General features: G+C 43.4%; 1 protein-coding gene across 1 annotated transcript in view; it reads left to right on the forward strand.

Moving 5' to 3' along the window:
• ELAPOR2 (endosome-lysosome associated apoptosis and autophagy regulator family member 2) overlaps nucleotides 1-17,806 on the forward strand; it is a 100,185-nt gene that overhangs the window by 71,291 nt on the left and 11,088 nt on the right. Inside the window, 13 exon segments of the mRNA XM_036401254.2 lie at nucleotides 128-233; nucleotides 876-1,028; nucleotides 2,294-2,382; nucleotides 5,638-5,818; nucleotides 6,561-6,689; nucleotides 7,634-7,724; nucleotides 8,652-8,754; nucleotides 9,574-9,622; nucleotides 9,625-9,710; nucleotides 10,407-10,670; nucleotides 12,442-12,615; nucleotides 14,075-14,264; nucleotides 17,610-17,706. Of these exon segments, the coding sequence (XP_036257147.1) occupies nucleotides 128-233; nucleotides 876-1,028; nucleotides 2,294-2,382; nucleotides 5,638-5,818; nucleotides 6,561-6,689; nucleotides 7,634-7,724; nucleotides 8,652-8,754; nucleotides 9,574-9,622; nucleotides 9,625-9,710; nucleotides 10,407-10,670; nucleotides 12,442-12,615; nucleotides 14,075-14,264; nucleotides 17,610-17,706 (1,712 nt within the window).

Here is a 17,806-nt window from a genome sequence, read left to right on the forward strand (position 1 = left end):
CCATTACCTCTTGACCCACTAAACAGCACGGGAAAAGCTGCTAGGATGCAAGAAGTTTCAGTGGAAGTAGGAAATAAAACAATGTCTTGGCAAGGGGATGTTTGCTAACTCACATGTGTTGTTGCAGGTAACTCTGAAATCAGGTAGCAATATATTATACTGGAGAACAACAGGGATTCTCATGGGCTCCAAAGTTGTAAAACCAGTTTTAGTGAAGAACATCACAATTGAAGGTAAGTAGAATTTGTCTTTGAGGTTTTATCTCACTCTTTTGTAGCAATGTTTGCCAAGTGGTTTTTCTACTGCTGTGCCTAGAACACTGAAGTGGCTTTTTTTAGCCCCTTCCCCCCTGCTTCCTCCTCTGAAGAGTAGAAACAGAACAGCAAAACGTCACAGTGAGGAAAGGCTGAAAAATTAGTTTATCTGGAAAATGTTGCCATCTACTGGAAAAGACTAGATTAGCAAATAAAGAGAGAAAGGAATAAATAGGTTTTCTTTATTGTAGGATAGAAAGAAGGTGGTTATTGGTAAGCCTCTCAGAAGTGATAAATGTCATGTAAGTCATAACAGTGACAGTTGAATTAATAGTCAAATGATCTTTTTTCTCCTGGAGTTGCTCTTTTGGTCCTGGGCTAAGAGTAATAAAACTGGGAGTGTCATATAAGGTTCTTAGACGGGTCAGACTTTAATTGAGGTATCAAGATTAAAGACCTAAATTATGGGTCAGCGAAGCCAAAGTGTCTTAAGTGAGTGGTGAAACTGAGTGTGATTTTTATGCTGTTTCATACAGCTGGTTTGCTCTCAGCCATAAGCCCAGGTAGGCAGCAGTTACAGCTGGGTCTCTTTCAGTGCCTTACCCAGAATTTTTCTTACAGGAGTTGCGTACACATCTGAATGCTTCGCGTGCAAGCCCGGTACCTTCAGTGACAAGCCAGGTGCCTCTGGCTGCCAGGTGTGCCCACGAGACACTTACTCTGAGAAAGGGGCTAAAGAGTGCACCAAATGTAAAGAAGAAATGTATTATGCAGGTACATAAACCAAGTGGGGCAAGCAAAACCAGGAAAGTCTGAGTATGTGCAGTCACGGGCTGTTTCAGATCTGAGTGTGGTTGTATCCAGCAGTGACAGTCTCCAGCTGATAGGTAAAGGGGAAAAGATTGACTTCCCAAAATATGCAGAGGGCACATAGATACATGATGGGCCACAGTCAAGCATTGTTAGTACCATCAGTGTTAATGTGAAGGGATGCAGACCCTTATGAGCAGGAAGGGGAGAGTTCTTCTGAAGGATGGAGCAGTGGTGCTGTGCCCTCTCGTGGTAATTTGTGTTATGAGTTGGTAGTGACAGGAATTTGCTTCATCATTGCCTTCAGCCTTAACACATTTGGAGGATTGTCCTTTCTAAACTCTCTCCTGCCTTGCCCATGCCTCCTGTGGAGTTGGAAAATGGGGTGATCTAGTTGCAAAACCTAGTCCCAAAGTCCTCTGTGTTTCCAGCTATGGTTAGGTGGTGATCTTCAAATGACATGGTCCTAATCTATTCTTCATAAGCAAAAGGTCTTTAGATTTCTTCCTTGTAGTAGTTTTAGAAAGTGCTTGAAGAATCGGTTACTGACCATAGCACCTGCTATCACCCATGATTGCAAATGCCTGGGGACCTGTGCCTCTGCTCACAGTGGGAATGGAAATATTGCAAAATTATCTGGCAAGAGAAATAATTGGGCCAGTGTTGTAAGGACGTTCCTACAGGATTAGAGTGGTTTTGTTCCTTATCAAGTGAGAAAATATTTCCATGCTTGGTAAACTGTATAAATTTTTGTTTGAAGTGGGGAGGGTTTGATGGAATCATAGAGTGGTTTGGGTTGGAAAGGACCTTAGAAATCATCTCATTCCAGCCCCTGTGCCATGGGCAGGGAATTTTCCTCAAAGTTTGCTCAAAGCCCTATCCAACCAGGCCTTAACCTCTTTCCAGGGATGGGATATTCACAACTTTTCTGGGTGACCTGTTCCAGTGAGTCACCATCTTCAAAGTAAAATACTTCTTCCTAATAATTGTCCCTGCATACACCGAATCAGTGAATTTCAGTGTGACAGTATTTCACAGCTGGTATTTCCCCTGTTCCCCTGCTTCATTTCAGGGGAAGGTTCATGCAGACACCATTAAGAGCTTGATTTCTCATTTTTGTTTTATATTTTTCTGCTGACTCATTTTAACCTCCAGATTTCGAGCTCATTACGGTTGTTTCCAGGGACCATTTGATAATTTAATATCCTGTTTCTCACCTTTTCTTTTAGAGGAGGGATCCAGTGCATGCATAGAGCGACCTCCATGCACAAGCAAAGACTTTTTCCAGATCCATACCCCATGTGATAAGGAGGGAAAAGTAAGTAGAAGGCAAGATACTATTTTTAAGCTCACTGACCTTATTACTATCTCTTCATTTGAAAGCAAGGTAGTTCTTTTTAGGAATCCACTTCCCAATTACTTTCCCAATTTTGCTTCCAGTGTAGAATCTGTGGCTTTAGGTTTGTCCTTTGCCTGCCCTCTCTGCAGCCTTTATCCCTCTGTAAGAATCTGCCAGATAATGGGTCTGCTTAAGGGATGTGTTTTGGTGAGATGATAAGCTCCTTGCACTTGTGAAGGGTCTGATGGGGTCACTGGGGCTGCTTCCATACTTCCATGCTGCTGGAACACAGGGTGAAGCACTGTCCCAGCATAAACCCATCTCTTTAGTTGTTAATAATCTTTCTGGCATACTTTGGGCTTGTGATGACTGTCCCTGCAGCACCCAGGCATAATTCAGGTGACACCATGGCCCAGGAGCACTGGATACAACCATCTCTATTTCAGGTGGAGGAGTGTTTGGCTGCATAGGTGTGAATGTGCCATGGCCCTTGGTTTAAGCATCAAAGGACAGGTTAAAGTCTTGCCTGTGGTCAGGTAAAATAACGGTATATACATAGTCTGGAGTGTTCATGTGTGTCAGCTTAGCTGCTGGTAATGTGCTTGTCCCATGGGATGCCTCAAATCACCTGGACTCTCAGGTCATTGTTTCACCCAGAGACCCTAGATTCACTTGGTCTCTCATAGAGGGACCTGCTGGTGGAGCAGCCTGGCTTTGTCCCTAGCAGTCAAGTGGAATTTTGGGAGGAATTTGGAAAAGAAACAGCTGTTTGCTGCTATAGGAAGCCCACAGAGGTGTGGACACATGGTCAGGCCTGTTTCATGTCTTTCCTTTCCCATCTCTCTTAGATCCCATCTCTCAGATGGAATTGCAATAGTCAAATTCTCTAACACCTGTATGTTGCTGGCCTAATATTTGCTGGCAGGATTGGGTATTTTGGAGTCTCCTGATCAGTGAGTTCTAAATGCAGCTGAGAGCTTGCATGCTTTGCTAATGAAGCATCAGTGAGTTTAGCCCCAGAGCTGTCAGGCTCTGCAACCTGGTCTTGACTCGCTGATTTCTGCTCTGTTAACTGTCTCTAATGGCTCAAGAAATCAGCAGCAGTGTTGATGGCTACCCCCCCCAGGTACAGCTCTAATTGCAGCCTCCTGTGGATTGTTCTGCCACTGCTCTGTGTGGTCCAAGTCTCCCTGACACTAACAAGTTCCTGTTATTTCACCCTTTTCCACTGCCTTTCCCTTTACTGATGATATCATTAGAGTGCAAAGTGGGTTTTTCTGCAGACAGCCTTCCCTGCCCAGTTGCAATGACAGCAGCAGGTGTCACAGGCACACAGATACTGGCTGAGTTTTCAGGACTGGTTTCACTGCTCTGCAAGTCTGGAAATTGGTTCAGCTTTGCTGTACTCCACATCTCTCCATGTGATGCAGCTCAATGAGAGGGCCTGACTCTGCAGGCCATCTGCAGGAGAACAGTGGCTGTAAAGGACCAGCCTATTGATCCATGCTTGCTAAAATAAGCCAGGTTTTCACTGAACAATAAATTGTCTCCTTTCTGCTGTCCCACCCCATGTGTAGAAGGAGCCTCTGGAGATTTATGCACTTTACTCTTGACTTGTCATCTACCTGCTGATTTAAAAATCCCAAGTTGAATGCTTCAGCCCCAGTCTGAGAAACCCCTCACCCCATGGCCACAGGCACCATCTGGCTCACTTCTCCCTGCTCAGATGCAGGAGGATTCCTGTGGTGGGCAGTGTGTCTGGGCTCTGGGCAGCCACACAGGTGTTTTGCCATCTCCTGAGCCTTTTTATTTTAAACACTGTGCACCCTGATGCTGCTGAAGCATTTCTGGGGTGATTCTCCAGAAAATCCTCCAGGTGTTCAGAAGCAGCAAGGACAGGCTGATCCATAGGAAGTGGTGCCACTCTGGCAGCAGGAGCAGTCCCTCAGTGCTTGAGGACCCTGTGCCAGTGACCAGATTGAGCCAAGGTGGCCAGACAAGTCCCTGGAGAAAACACAGGACCAGTGTGAACCTGGGACATTGTGTCCATGGGTCAGCCAGGGAACATGACCTGGCACAGGCATGGCTGCCACAAAGCACAGGCAAGGGTGGAGAGTGACAGCCTCAGCATCACTGGAGCTCCCAGGAGCCAGGGCTCAAGTCTGAACTGAGGCTTCTTCCAGCTTATTCTGGGGAACAGTTTCAAGAAGGATCAATACTTCAGGTGCTCTGTGTTACCAGAGGGCTAACCCTGAGAGCAAGCAGCTCAACACCCAGGCTGACAGCGGGTCTGGATCAAATTCATAAGGTGAAATCTCCATTACCCGAGCCTCCAGCCTCAAAGGTCCCTGACTGCTGGGACCAAAGGGTAGAAGTACCCAGACTGGGAGATGTGGACAGGTTAAACTCTTGCCAGTTGGGTTTCTCAGCTGTGGAACTCAGCTAAGTTTCTTCTTGAGATGTAAAACCCTTTCAGAGAGAGAAACAAAGTCAGATGAAATTTGGAACACAACTTTGTGGGTGATGCATCTCACCCAATGCTTCTCCTGAAGACAGAAACTTGTGTCCTCAAAGGGGGGTGATGATGAAGAGGTCACACTATGGTAACACCATGGACTGAGTCAAGTTGGTGTTCATAAACTGCTTTTTATGTGATGAGAAGGGATTGGAGGGGCCTGGGGAGAGCTCCTGCATGGTTTTGACATTTTCTCAATAGGTGAAAAATGGCAGGAGAGAAACTGGGGACTTTGCAAAGAACAGGCCAGTATGAATTAAAAATGCAGAACTTGAGGTTCTCTCTGCTAATTCAAATTAAGGGCTTTTACACGGCAGAAGTTATATTTTGTGTTTCTGGGGTTATAATGCAGAGATTGCATATCCAGTTAGAATTATTTATCTGATGTTCCTCAGAACCCCTTGCATGGGAAATTTACTAATTAAAGAGAAATTAAATTGACTAATTAAATAGGAAATTTACTAATTAAATAGTAATTGTTTTAAGCTTCACATTTTTGTTTTGTCCTTAAAGCCTCATATCTTGGAATCTCTTGTGAACCTGGTCATTTCTGTTGCCCTTACCTGCACTTCCCTTTATTGTCCTGTGTGTGCAAGGTCTGTTTTTGGTCTCAAATTATGGGAACACCCTAATTTAGTTTACAAGAGGGACCTTCATTGGTGCATTTAGTCCTAAAGCTTCATGGTACTTCGTGTGAACTCAGTGTCTCCTCCTTCCAGACTCAGATCATGTACAAGTGGATTGAACCCAAGATCTGCAGAGAGGATCTCCCTGATGCATTGACCCTACCTCCTTCTGGAGAGAGGCAGGACTGTCCACCCTGCAATCCTGGCTTTTACAACAATGCCTCATCTTCCTGTACTCCCTGCCCACCAGGCACATTTTCAGATGGGACACAGGGTAAGAGTCTGCAAAAAAAATTTGTGTGTTTCCAAAAGCAGTCATCTGCTTGCATGTGACTTAGTTTAGTGACACATCATCATAAGCCAGTGCTCATTTTGTTCATACTTGTTAAATAACATGGGAGAGTAAGACGTGGATATCTGTTTCCTCTCCTGAGTCCTTTCTTATCAGGGATCACTGCTCCAAGTTGACCTGCTGTGTTCTGCATGCATTTCTTGGCTGATATAAACATCCTGAGAGTTATTTTAAGGGATTCTGAGAGGGGAATCAGAATTTTCCAGTCACCAATTCCTCCTCAACCATTCTCCTATCTATGCCAAATTCTTTCCTATGAAAACCTCATTTTAAGCCCAGTCAGATGAATACCCTGCCAATATTGTCTAGCCTAAACTCTGGCTTGTTGATTCTGAGATGCATTGGCCCAATGGTCCCCTGCAGCATTTTGGGGGAACTCTTGTTCATCAAACTTTCAGCTGAATCTATTAAAAAGTAAATGTGACTTGGGGGACCAGTTGCAGATTACTTAACACAATGTTATGATCTACAATTTACAAAATGCTGGTCACTTCCACTCTCCTGGTCCTGATAGGTCTTTGACTGTTTAACTACAAAGAAATAAATTATTTTCCTTACTTATTATTTGCACCAGGGAGTAAAAAAGCAGTATCTATGTTCTTCAAAGCACTGTTTGACATGTGCCTTGGCTGTGTGATATCCTTTCCTGCCCTCTCGCCCTCAGAGTGCAAAGCCTGCCCTGCTGGGACTGAGCCAGCTCTTGGGTTTGAGTACAAGTGGTGGAACATCCTGCCAGGAAACATGAAGACATCTTGCTTTAATGTTGGCAACTCAAAGTGTGATGGGATGAACGGTGAGCCAAACTCGCTGTGTTGTGTGATCCCATGTCCCCTGCATGGATCCCTGTGGTTATGGAGCACCCACCAAAAAGAGTGTGCTCTTGGCTGCCTGACTCACGGCACAGTTTCCTCCCTTTCCTTTAGTTTCACCAGGCTTGAAGTTTCCTGTGGGAAGCAATGTCACAGTATCATAAAGGAATAAAAAATCTCTTGTATAACAGAGGAGGGCAGGAGCTACAGCCTATGTGAAGTTCCCTCTGCAAAGACCTATCCCACACTGGCTTTAATGCATCTACAGATGCATTCATATCCCATTGAAAAAAGCATTGTTTTGTCTTCTCCCTAGTTTATCTCATTTTCTGCTTTGTGATGACTATGCCCATCGAGGTCACAAATAATTATTTTGGAAATCTTAATTACAGTCTTTAATTTTATTCCTTTAGTGCTCAGAGCTTTCTCTCTGCACATGTGCTGAAATTGCAGCAGAGAGCAGTCACAGCTCAGTGGTGAAAATGATCCTGTTTGGGACTCCTCCAGCCTTCTCTGACAGATTTTCCTCAGCCTGATCCACCCTGTCAGACTGGTGGAACTCAAGCTTTGAATTATGCGTGTTGAGTAGAGGGGAACTGAAGTATGTGCTTAACATTTAACACACAGATTCACTGATTCATCTGTTTTAAAGCTGAAAGATATCAGATGGATTCTCCCCCTTGAGCTGCACAGCACAGATCAGGGAATATCAATTGCTCTGCTGATTTGAAAGGTGAAAATTGCCTGTAAAATCAGTGGTTCATACAATTGCTAAAATTCTACATTCAAATCATCATGATATTGTATCTGTAGTTGATAAGGCATCTTTAAAATACACTGACATACTGAATTGTTTAAAAATTATGGTAACATAGATTTCCTTTGCCACCCATTTATTGAATTTTTTTTCTTTTTCTGTTCTGTGAAGGTTGGGAGGTGGCTGGTGATCACATCCAGAGTGGGGCTGGAGGTTCTGACAATGACTATCTTATCTTGAGCCTGCACATCCCAGGATTTAAGTAAGGAATGGGATATTCATCTATTTCTCAGTTATTTCTGTCTCATACCTCTTTCACACACTATCACAGGGATGATCTCAGTCTTCCTTTCTGAAGTGGAATAATGCAATGAATAAGAGACAAGAGGAATCTTGAATTTTGTTCCCATGTCCCCAGTTTGTCCATTGAGGCAGGCAAGCATGTGGGACCTTGGTTTTTAGCAGTATTTGCTTCAGTCCAAGATGCAGCCAGCTGGCTGTCTGGAAGCTGAGAAAAGATATTGCTATCCCTCTCTTTCTAAATTATTCCATGGTAACCAGCTAAACCTGCCATGGGCTGGATACTGGAGCCTGCCCTAAAAGTATTTTAGTGAAACCCAAGTTACTTTGCCCTGTGGCTCCAGGCAGCCTCCACAGCCTGTGCTTCCCTTGGAGCCAGTGGGGAGATGGAGGCACTGCAGGAGAATGGGAATGCCACCACTCCTGAACCCTCAGACAGGCTGAAATGCCTGCTTGAGGTGCTTGTGTCTCTGTCAAAAGAGTGAGCTTAGAGAGATGAAACTCTTAGCTCAGACCAGGTGCTGAATGTTGAGACCAGTAAGGTGTGGAAGATGAACCCCACCCTCCCTCTGCTGTTTTCCAGCTGAGGTAGATGCAATTACATTGGTGTAAATCACTTGACATATGTAATGTGTTTCAATAATAAGGCTGCCAATATGGTCAAATGTGGGTGTTCATTGTAAGGAGGGAAGGTACAATAAAGAACTTAGACACTTAAAAAATGACCCTGCTGCATCCAATACTCAGTGCAGAGGCTCCCACTATGCAAGGACAGGTTTTCTGTGACAGGACTTTGATGGCTTGACTGTAGAAAAAGGAATTTGAAGGATTGGCTGCTGCCTGTCTGGAGAGCACTGTATAAATATTTTGTTCCTTCTCTGTTAAACAGACCTCCAACAACAGTGACGGGAGCAACTGGGTCAGAACTCGGACGGATCACTTTTATTTTTGAGACCATCTGTTCAGCAGATTGTGTGCTGTACTTTATGGCAGTAAGTGAGACCTCTTTCTCCATCACTGGGGGCTGAGCCTGGTATTCCACAAGTCACTTTAATACCTCTGCATAGGTGTGATTAGTTGTACTTGGTTTATTATGATTAAGTATGGCATTGGTTTAATACCTGCAGTGCCCTTTCTGGAAGGATTTAATGAATGACCTAGTGAAATTCATCCAGCATGTGTGTTGTGAACCATTCCTGGATATCTGCTTATTCTAAATAATCGTTGGACACTAAGGAGCCAATTTTCCCCCTGTTAAACTGAGTGATGAAATTGTCAGTGTCTCTTGTGCTGTTGAGTTAGCATCTAGTAACAGAGTGAGAAATCAAGATCTGGGATAGAGGGATGGGAAGAGGACAGTTTGGAAATTTACACTTGATCATCCTGTCAGTGACCTGGAGGATCAGTAGAGCAGCAGACAGATGTTTGTTTGAATGTCCATTAACTGAGGAAGGCAAATGGATCTGCAATGGCTCTCTTGCCCCTTCCACTGAAAGGGGAAGCTGGTTCTTTTTGGTATTTAGTGGCTCTTTAAAGGAACCTGCTCTTAGTTTGAAGAGAATTGAGTGGAAATTAGATGGCAATTTAGAACAGGCTGAAAGTTTGTCAGTTGTGCAAAACAAAATAAGTATTTTTTGCTTTAATTATTACATTTATTAACATTTAATAAATTTGCTTTATTAAATGTTAAATGCAGTTGTAGAGTCCTTTTTATATGCTAATCTCTAGATCATAAAACATTGGTGCTTAGTGTAGTATGACCACACTTTTTTGTTGCTCCTTTTTATTTTTAAATTATGCCCATTTTGTAGGATGTTAATCGAAAAAATACCAATGTGGTGGAATCATGGGAAAAAAGCAAGAAAGACAATCCTACACTCACATCATCTCCAAAAATGCTTCCTTCACATTCACCTGGGCCTTTCAGAGAATAAATGAAGGCCAAGATGTAAGTACTTTATGTGTGGGGCTTTACAAAACAGCATTCTTTGGACACTCTCTGCCAGAACTCTAGCCCTCTGTTGAAGCTCACAGGTTTCCCACACGGGACGAGTGGCTCTCAGCAAAAGCAGCCCCTGGGAGGCAGCTGTGCATAAACAATCCATGAGGAAGGACAGAGCCATGGATAAGCTGATCCCTGAATTGGTGCACAGAGGTGTAGGTGGTGTCCCCAGTGTGATGACACTGGGTATAGTATTTGCAGGGATCCCCTTGGCAGGGGGGAATGATGAGGAGGACTCCATCTTATCAGAAGGCTAATTAATTACTTCATTATACTATATTATTCTATACTATATTGCACTATATTACATGATATCTAAACTGAATCTGCCAAGCACTTAACTCTGCACAGACCTGCACAGAATCTCATGACTACCAGCCAACAGTCCCAACACACACACAGAGTTGGCCCTGATGGGCCAAGGAAACATAACACCATCACTTTGGGTAAACAATCTCCATATTGCATTCTACTTTGGCACAAACACAGGCACAGCAAACGAGACAAGAATTGTGTTTTCCTTTCTCTGATGTTCAGAGAATGTGAAACCCAGAAATATTCTTGGGAAGAATTGTGCCTTGCTTTTCTCTGTGAAGAGAAACATGGCGACACCCGGGGTGGTTTCCTTGGCTCTCGTTCCAGAGCAGACAGTTCATCAATGACATGGCCAAGATCTACTCCATCACGGTGACCAACGCAGTGGATGGAGTGGCCTCCTCTTGCCGGGCCTGTGCGCTGGGCTCCGAGCAGTTGGGCTCGTCCTGCGTGCCCTGCCCTCCAGGACACTACATCGAGAAGGAGAGCAGCCAGTGCAAGGAGTGTCCTGACAACACCTTCCTGTCCATCCACCAGGTGTACGGCAGGGAGGCCTGCATCCCGTGTGGGCCTGGCAGCAAGAGCACCAAGGTACCCGGCCTGAGCATTTCTCGGAGATGGGCAGACAGTGTTTGTGGGGCTGAAGCTCTCAGGGGGCTGCTTCTAGTGCTTTCCTGCAGGGCATGTGCCTTGTGAGCACTGGAGCATGGCTATGACCAATGTGCCCACCAAAGATGTCACTTGTTACTGTATATTGGAATATTACCAATATAGCCAGACGGACATGCTTGAGCCTGCCTGGCCCTTGGTGCTGAACCAAATAGTGGCAGCTGTGGTGTTTTCACCCCAGAGACACTTTTGGCTAGCTGTGTGCTGCAGCTGGGCACATGGAGACAAGTCCAGGCATGCAGGAGCTCTGGGGGTGGTGGGATGGAGCTCCTCTCACAGAGGGTCACTCCTTGGGTTTCCCTCTTCGGAGAAGCTTTAAGGTGAAGGTGAAGGAGAGGAGTTGGTTCAGATAGAGGGTTTAAATCTAGAGCTTGATTCTGGCCCACAGGCCTCTGAATCCAGTAACAGCTCCAACAGAACTCTGAACCATGTGGTTGCTGGCTCTTTGAACCCTGGGGAGGAGGGGGAGGGAGGAGGCCACCAGCCAGGTACATAGGAGGAGGTCATAAGGGACAAAGGACATCTGGATGGCCCAATGCCCTCCCCAGGGGTAGAGGGCATCTTTTGAATCTGCCAATCACTCAACGCCCTTCTGGAATTCCAGGATTGACAGACAGTACTTGGCAGGGTTCAGGGAGGGGAATTATCAGGGGAGGGACCCTGAAGTTCTAAGGTAAATCCTGAAATCACAACGCAACAGCTATAGGACACGAAATAACACAACACAGACATGCAGCTCTCTGATGGTAAAAAGAGAACTTTTAATTTCTGACTCCAACATTCATAGATTTCCAAAAGTGACAGTGGATTGGAGGGTGACAGTGCCACCTCTCCAATGGCACTGGACAAACCAACAGTCCATCACATTTCTTCTCCTCCATAACAGAATACAAAACAATAATTATTTACATAAAGTAAATATGTGAGGAAGTTTGTTACAAGAATGTAAACATCAGAAGGCTTAGAAAAACTAAAAAAATGGCAACAGTCACTAGTCTAATTTCTGTTTGTAAATAATCAGATAAAAGTGACAACTTCAGCTCAAAAAAGGTTCATTTCAAAAAGCTGTACTGTGGACATTGTACAAAAAGGGCAAGTTCCACCAAAGCTATCCCAATGCCTGCTCTTTTAAACTCAGGGACTTCCTCAGCTGAATGTTTCTGGGCCTTTAGAAACCTGTAACCTCTTACATGAAACTGTAAGCATAAGTAAACATTTATCATGTTCAAGGAGCTGGTAGTGGAAGAACAGCTCCAGTTGTTGTATTCTGCCTGTCTTCTGCTATGTTCATATCCTGCCCTTGTTTCTTGAGCTGTTTCTTGTGCTTCCTTTACAAAATGCAAGTGTAACCAAGGACATGTTTTGGTCTGTTTACAGGGATTTAAACTGGAACATTGGGATCCTAAAAGTACCCAGAACGAAGGAAAGCAAGAAATTGCATTCTCTTGGCTAATGCAGCAGACAACAGAAAAACCAGGCTTAGGGAACATTTTAGTCCTGATATGTGATTGCAAGGGACAGGAATGGGAATGGGAATTACCCCAAGGGAAAGATCAGTTACAGGAATAGGACAGAGTTCCCCTTCATTCCTTAACAAGGAAAGCAGTCTAGTCTGCACCCATGCTTTAACTCCGAGGTGAATGGTTTGCTGCTGTTCCATAACTGCTCTTTAATGGATGCCTCTGCCTTGCAGGACCACTCTGCCTGCTTCAGTGATTGCCTGGTGTCCTATGTCAAGGAAAACCAGAGCCTGAATTACAATTTTAGCAACCTCAGCCAGGTGGGCTCGTTGATGAGTGGACCCAGCTTCACTTCCCGAGGCACCAAGTTCTTCCACTTCTTTAACATCAGCCTGTGTGGGAATGAGGTGAGCTCAGCTGGGCTTGAGGGCTGGGAGGGTGAACCAGTTTGTTGCTTGTGTTGATGCTCTGGGGTGACACTGAGACAGGACAAAGACTCCCTGTCAGCTGAGCTGTTACCAACACTGTGCAAACACTTCCCTTTGGATCTTGCTTTGCAGTGCAAGAGGAGTTTTGAGCAGCCAAGTGATTTTCCAGAGCAGAGATAGATACTGTGTTATAGGCCATTAATAAAGCTCAGAAGAAAATTCCTGTCACAACCCTGCTTTTTCTTTCCTGTGCCTTTAAGTCACTTGCATCATGACCCTGCCCTTTGTGTGCTGCCACCAAGGAGCCCAAATTAAGAGTTTGAGTCTTTCAGCTGGCAACTGCTTTCCATATGTGTCCCTCATTGCTTCACTGGAGATGCTGTATGCAGAGCCCCTGGTCACCCTGCTGTCTGCCAGTGGCCAAGATGCCCAGTGCTGACTTTGCAGCCTTGGACAGTGGCAGAAAAATATGTTTTTAGTTTGTGAGTTAAACAGGCTCTGCCTGAAGCTTGGACTGAAGCAGAGCATGTTGTCACACACATAAATTGACTTTCAGAGCAGTACCAGTGTTGTGCATTGTCCCATGAAAGCCAACATGTGTAGTTAACAATAATGCTCAGCCCTGTAAAGTTCTGACGTCTTTTTGCCATGTATCAAAGGATTTGCATGAGTTAAGACAAATGAGTAGTCACATTTCTTTACAGCATTTTGCATACTTTTAGGATTCTATGTGTGTTTAACTACACCTGGATTACAGCTGCTGACAGCTAGGTCCACAAATGTAGATATTTTCTCTCCTCTGTGGATCTGGTCTTCACTTTCCCAAACTACTACAATGGCACTACAGTACAACCAGCCAGTGATTAGGTGGTGAGTGCTTGACATTTTGTTAGGAAAACTGAGTCTGGTAATTTGTCTTTCATTGCTGTTGCTCTGATTTTAGCACTGATCTTGACATACCACATTAAAGCACTCTTGAAGGCTATATATCTGTTTCGGGATTTCATGTATTTGTGCTTTGAAAATATTTTATCAGGATTAAATCCCAAACAAAGAGTGTTCTACAGTATGTTATTTAAAGGCAAGGGAAATAGGGTTTTCCTTTGCAAGCATTTTACTACGCTCTGCAAGTAAACACTGTGCTGTCAAGATAAACAAAGAAGAGTGCTCCACAGTACAGATTTCTGATAAGTCACCTGCCAGAGGTGACATTGTATTTCTGAGTCTGTACAAGGCTTTAATGGGAGCTTTGACAATGGCACAGTTTGTTGTGGTTTGTCCCTCCTATGACAGACACATAGAGACATCAGCTTGTTACAAGATAAAGTAATGAATCTCATCCAGTTTGCAATCAGCAAGTTTGCAATCTCTCTCTTCCCAAACTTTCACATCTTCTCAACAACCAACAGCTTCTCCCTTTTTTCCTGATTGTCCACAGGGGAAGAAGATGGCAATTTGCACTGACAATATCACAGATGTTACTCTGAAGGACATGGTTGCAGAATCAGAAGATTTTTCCAATTTTGTGGGAGCTTTTGTCTGTCAGTCCACCATCATCCCATCAGACAGCAAGGGCTTCCGAACAGCCCTGGCTCTGCAGTCCAACAGCCTTGCTGACAGGTTCTTAGGTACACAATTTGTCTTCTCCTTGTTGCTGTGAATGTACTCTCATGTATTTAGGGCTGCAGAGTAAATCCTTCCTGGCTCAGCAGCTGCATTGCTTTGAGGGAAGGGTGAAGGGGCAGCCCAGGATCAGTCTGAGAGGGTTCCTGAGCTGTGAAGCAGCTCTGCACAGATGCCTTTGTGTTTTGCTGATGTTTCAGTTCAGCTGATGGCTGGAGGAGAAAAGCAAGGGCTGTGCACATTTTTAGTTTTCCATTTCTGTGTTATTCACTCTTCCTTGTGCTTGGTTGGGTGGGTCTCACAGTGCATAGCATTTCAGCACAAAAATCTGGAGAGTGTAATTAAAAAGCACTGGTTTTATTTTATGTTCTATACCCACCTCACTCAGGGCGAGACCAATGACTGTGATACTCACTTCAGTCCAAGTGTTTCTGCCCTTGCCAAGATCCCACTTGGGCAATTTTAGAAGGAGAAACTGATGTGGGGACATAATTAGACAAGGAATCAGGAGGCTTAGGGCAGCACGTGGCTGTGCACATCATTAAGTTTTACATTGGTCCAGATCACAAGTTCCCAGAATCTGAGGCCAGATGAGACAATGAAGTCATTTGCTCTGCTCACCTATCCATTACAAGCACTGAGTGTTTGTACTTTCTCCCTGGCACTGAGTCCAGAAACTTATGTTTGACAAAAGCACATCTTTGGAAGAGCATTCAACCTGGGCTTTTAAGACTGCCAGGAATAACAACTTTGCCACAGTCACTGGTATTTTTTTCCACTGATCAAACATCATCTCTCTGTTTTTAAAGCAGGCTTGTCTCCTATTTGAATTTCCCTGAGTTCAGTTTCCAGCTCTTGCTTTTTATTAGTCTTTCTCCAGATCACACCTATGTTTTCCTTCTTGAAGAAATATTTTGTGTACTGGAATCGTCACACACCTTCTGATAAGTTAAATAGACCAAGTTCTTCTAATTGTCTTGCTATCATGTATTTATTTTGAGCACCTAAATTACTTTTGAGGCTCTTTCTACACCTTCTGTAACATTTTATATTTTTTAAAGCATAGAATAGAATAGTATTCCAGTATTTAATTTGCTATAATGCCAATAAAAATCACTTTTGTATTTGGAATCCCTGCATCCTTCTTTCTCCAAACTTAAGGGATTTAATGATGGCTTCTTGGATCTGATGTCAAAGTCACAGTTTCCAAAGGAAATCTCTCTTTCTTAAGACTGGCCTTCAATTCTTGCTGCACTTGTATTATATTTTTTATATATATATATATCTTATATTGAGTTTGGGACCATCTTGCTAATTGAACCAAGCAACCAAGTTGCTCTGTATTTTATTTTTAATCCTCTTAATCTTTGTCTCATCTACACACTTTACCAGCATGGATTATACAGTTACTTGCAGATCCCTGATGTTAATCTTGCATTTTCACACTTCAATATTGATGCCTAGAGAAGCCTGGAGACATCCCATGTTTGATGACAATTTCCCATGGCCAGATAATTTTATAATGACTTAGCTAAATAGTTTTTAATGCAGAGTGTGCTCTTAATTGATAGTACACTGCTAACTTTTTAATTAGAAACTCATGTGGTAATTAGTGAAATACTTGATACATTTACATAACTTTCTTTAGCAACAAAGTTCATCAGCACTCAAGGAATGAGATCAGATTTGTTCAACAAAAGAGGTTCTCCATAAATTCTTGTTGACTTTCTCTCCTTGTGCATCTGTCCATGAACTGAAACCCATTTTCCATCACCATTATTGTGTCTCATTGTGAGAGACACATTGTAATTCAGGTCACCATATCCCCTCTCCATGAGTCTTTTGACAATTCACTGTCATCAAAAGCTCTGTTAAAGGTCACTCTTAGGTATGGGTTTCTAGTTCACAAACATTCATGCCAGGAAATGCCAATATTGTCTCCTGCCACCAGAGGAATAGGGGAGGGAAGTTATTTTCTTGAAAAACAAGGAGATAGTCCTGACTTTTTCCTAATACAAAGAAAAGATGTCAAGCACTTCTGACACCTTTTTTTTTAATCTCAGTTACTAAATTTTAAAATGGTTGAAATTTTCCTTTCCTAGCATAGCAAGGATGTGGACCTGCTGAAGTGAGTCCAGAGGAGGCCAAAACAGGGGCTGACCACCCCTCCTGGGTGACAGGCTGAGAGAGCTGGGATTGTTCAGCCTGGACAGGAGAAGGATTTAAGGCAATTTTAGAGCATCTTCCAGTACCTAAAGGGGCTGCAAGAGAGCTGGAGAGGGATTTTTTACAAGAGCATGCAGTGACAGAAAAAGGGAGAGTGGCTTCCAACTTAAAGAGAGTAGGTTTAGATTAGATATTAGGAATAAATTCTTCCCTGTGAGGGTGGTGAGACAGTGGCACAGGTTGCCCAGAGAAGTTGTGGCTGCCCCATCCCTGGAAGCATTCAAGAAGAGGTTGGAGAGGGTTTTGAGCAACCTGGTCTAGGGAAAGTTGTTCCTGCCCAGGGCAGGGGTTTGGAACACGATGATCTTTAAGGACACTCCCGACCCAAACTGTTCTATGAGTCTGTGATTCTATGAACTGTTTCAAGAGCAAGTGGAAAACTTCTTTTCTTCAGTCTTTTCACCAGTTTCTGACCACTACCACTTCTTGTTCTGTCAATTTTTAACTCCTGGGAATGATGCAGCCCCCTTTGTACAACTTCTGCAACGTTGCAGTGAAGCACCAATATTTTCTGTCTTCTTTGGTTCATGGGGTTGGAAGGATCTCTAAGAACTCTGATTACTTCCATTCTCCTCCTTTTCAGTTTTTGCCCAGAATCCATGTAGTTCATACACCAGCCTGTCATTTGTTCCAAAATGTGCCATCAAGGCTTGCCTATGATTCCATCCATAATCCTTCTGAGTCTTGTTATTCCATCTATCAAAGTACTGCAAATTGCTTAGGTCATTACCTGGTTTTGATGTGTGAGGGTTGTAAACTCAAGGCAAATGCTCTGAGGGGTTGCATCAGATAAAGGACTTCAGCAGTCCTTTGCCAGCCTAAATTATTTAATGTTTCTTTAATAGCCCATGATTGCTTTAAATTAATATAAAAGAATAATAAGCATTTACACAGTTGTTTCATTATTTTTGTTTTTTTTGCTATGTCTACATGAGGAAATCAGACTGTATGAGGAACATATATATCTGCAAAGTTTAGTTAGAAAAAAATGAGTGTAATGTACAGCAATGTCATTAAATGCTATTGAGATACACAGCTTTCAGACTGAGAAAATATTACACATGGACTCCTCAAAAATCCATTAATAGATTGCTTCTTTTTTTTTTTTATTTCTTAAATTTTAGGAGCTACTGTTGAAACAATGCTGGAAAATATCAGCATCAAGGCAGATATGTTCCCTCCCTCTCCAAGCAAAATACCAGATGTGCATTTCTTTTACAAGTAGGTAAAAAATGCTGCTTATTGCTATGTCAGATGTCTTCATTTGTTTAGAGGAAAGTAAAACTGTGAAGGGGGATCTATAACCCACCTTAGTCTTTGC

Source organism: Molothrus ater, chromosome 5 (assembly GCF_012460135.2).
Source record: "Molothrus ater isolate BHLD 08-10-18 breed brown headed cowbird chromosome 5, BPBGC_Mater_1.1, whole genome shotgun sequence".
NCBI lineage: Eukaryota > Metazoa > Chordata > Aves > Passeriformes > Icteridae > Molothrus > Molothrus ater.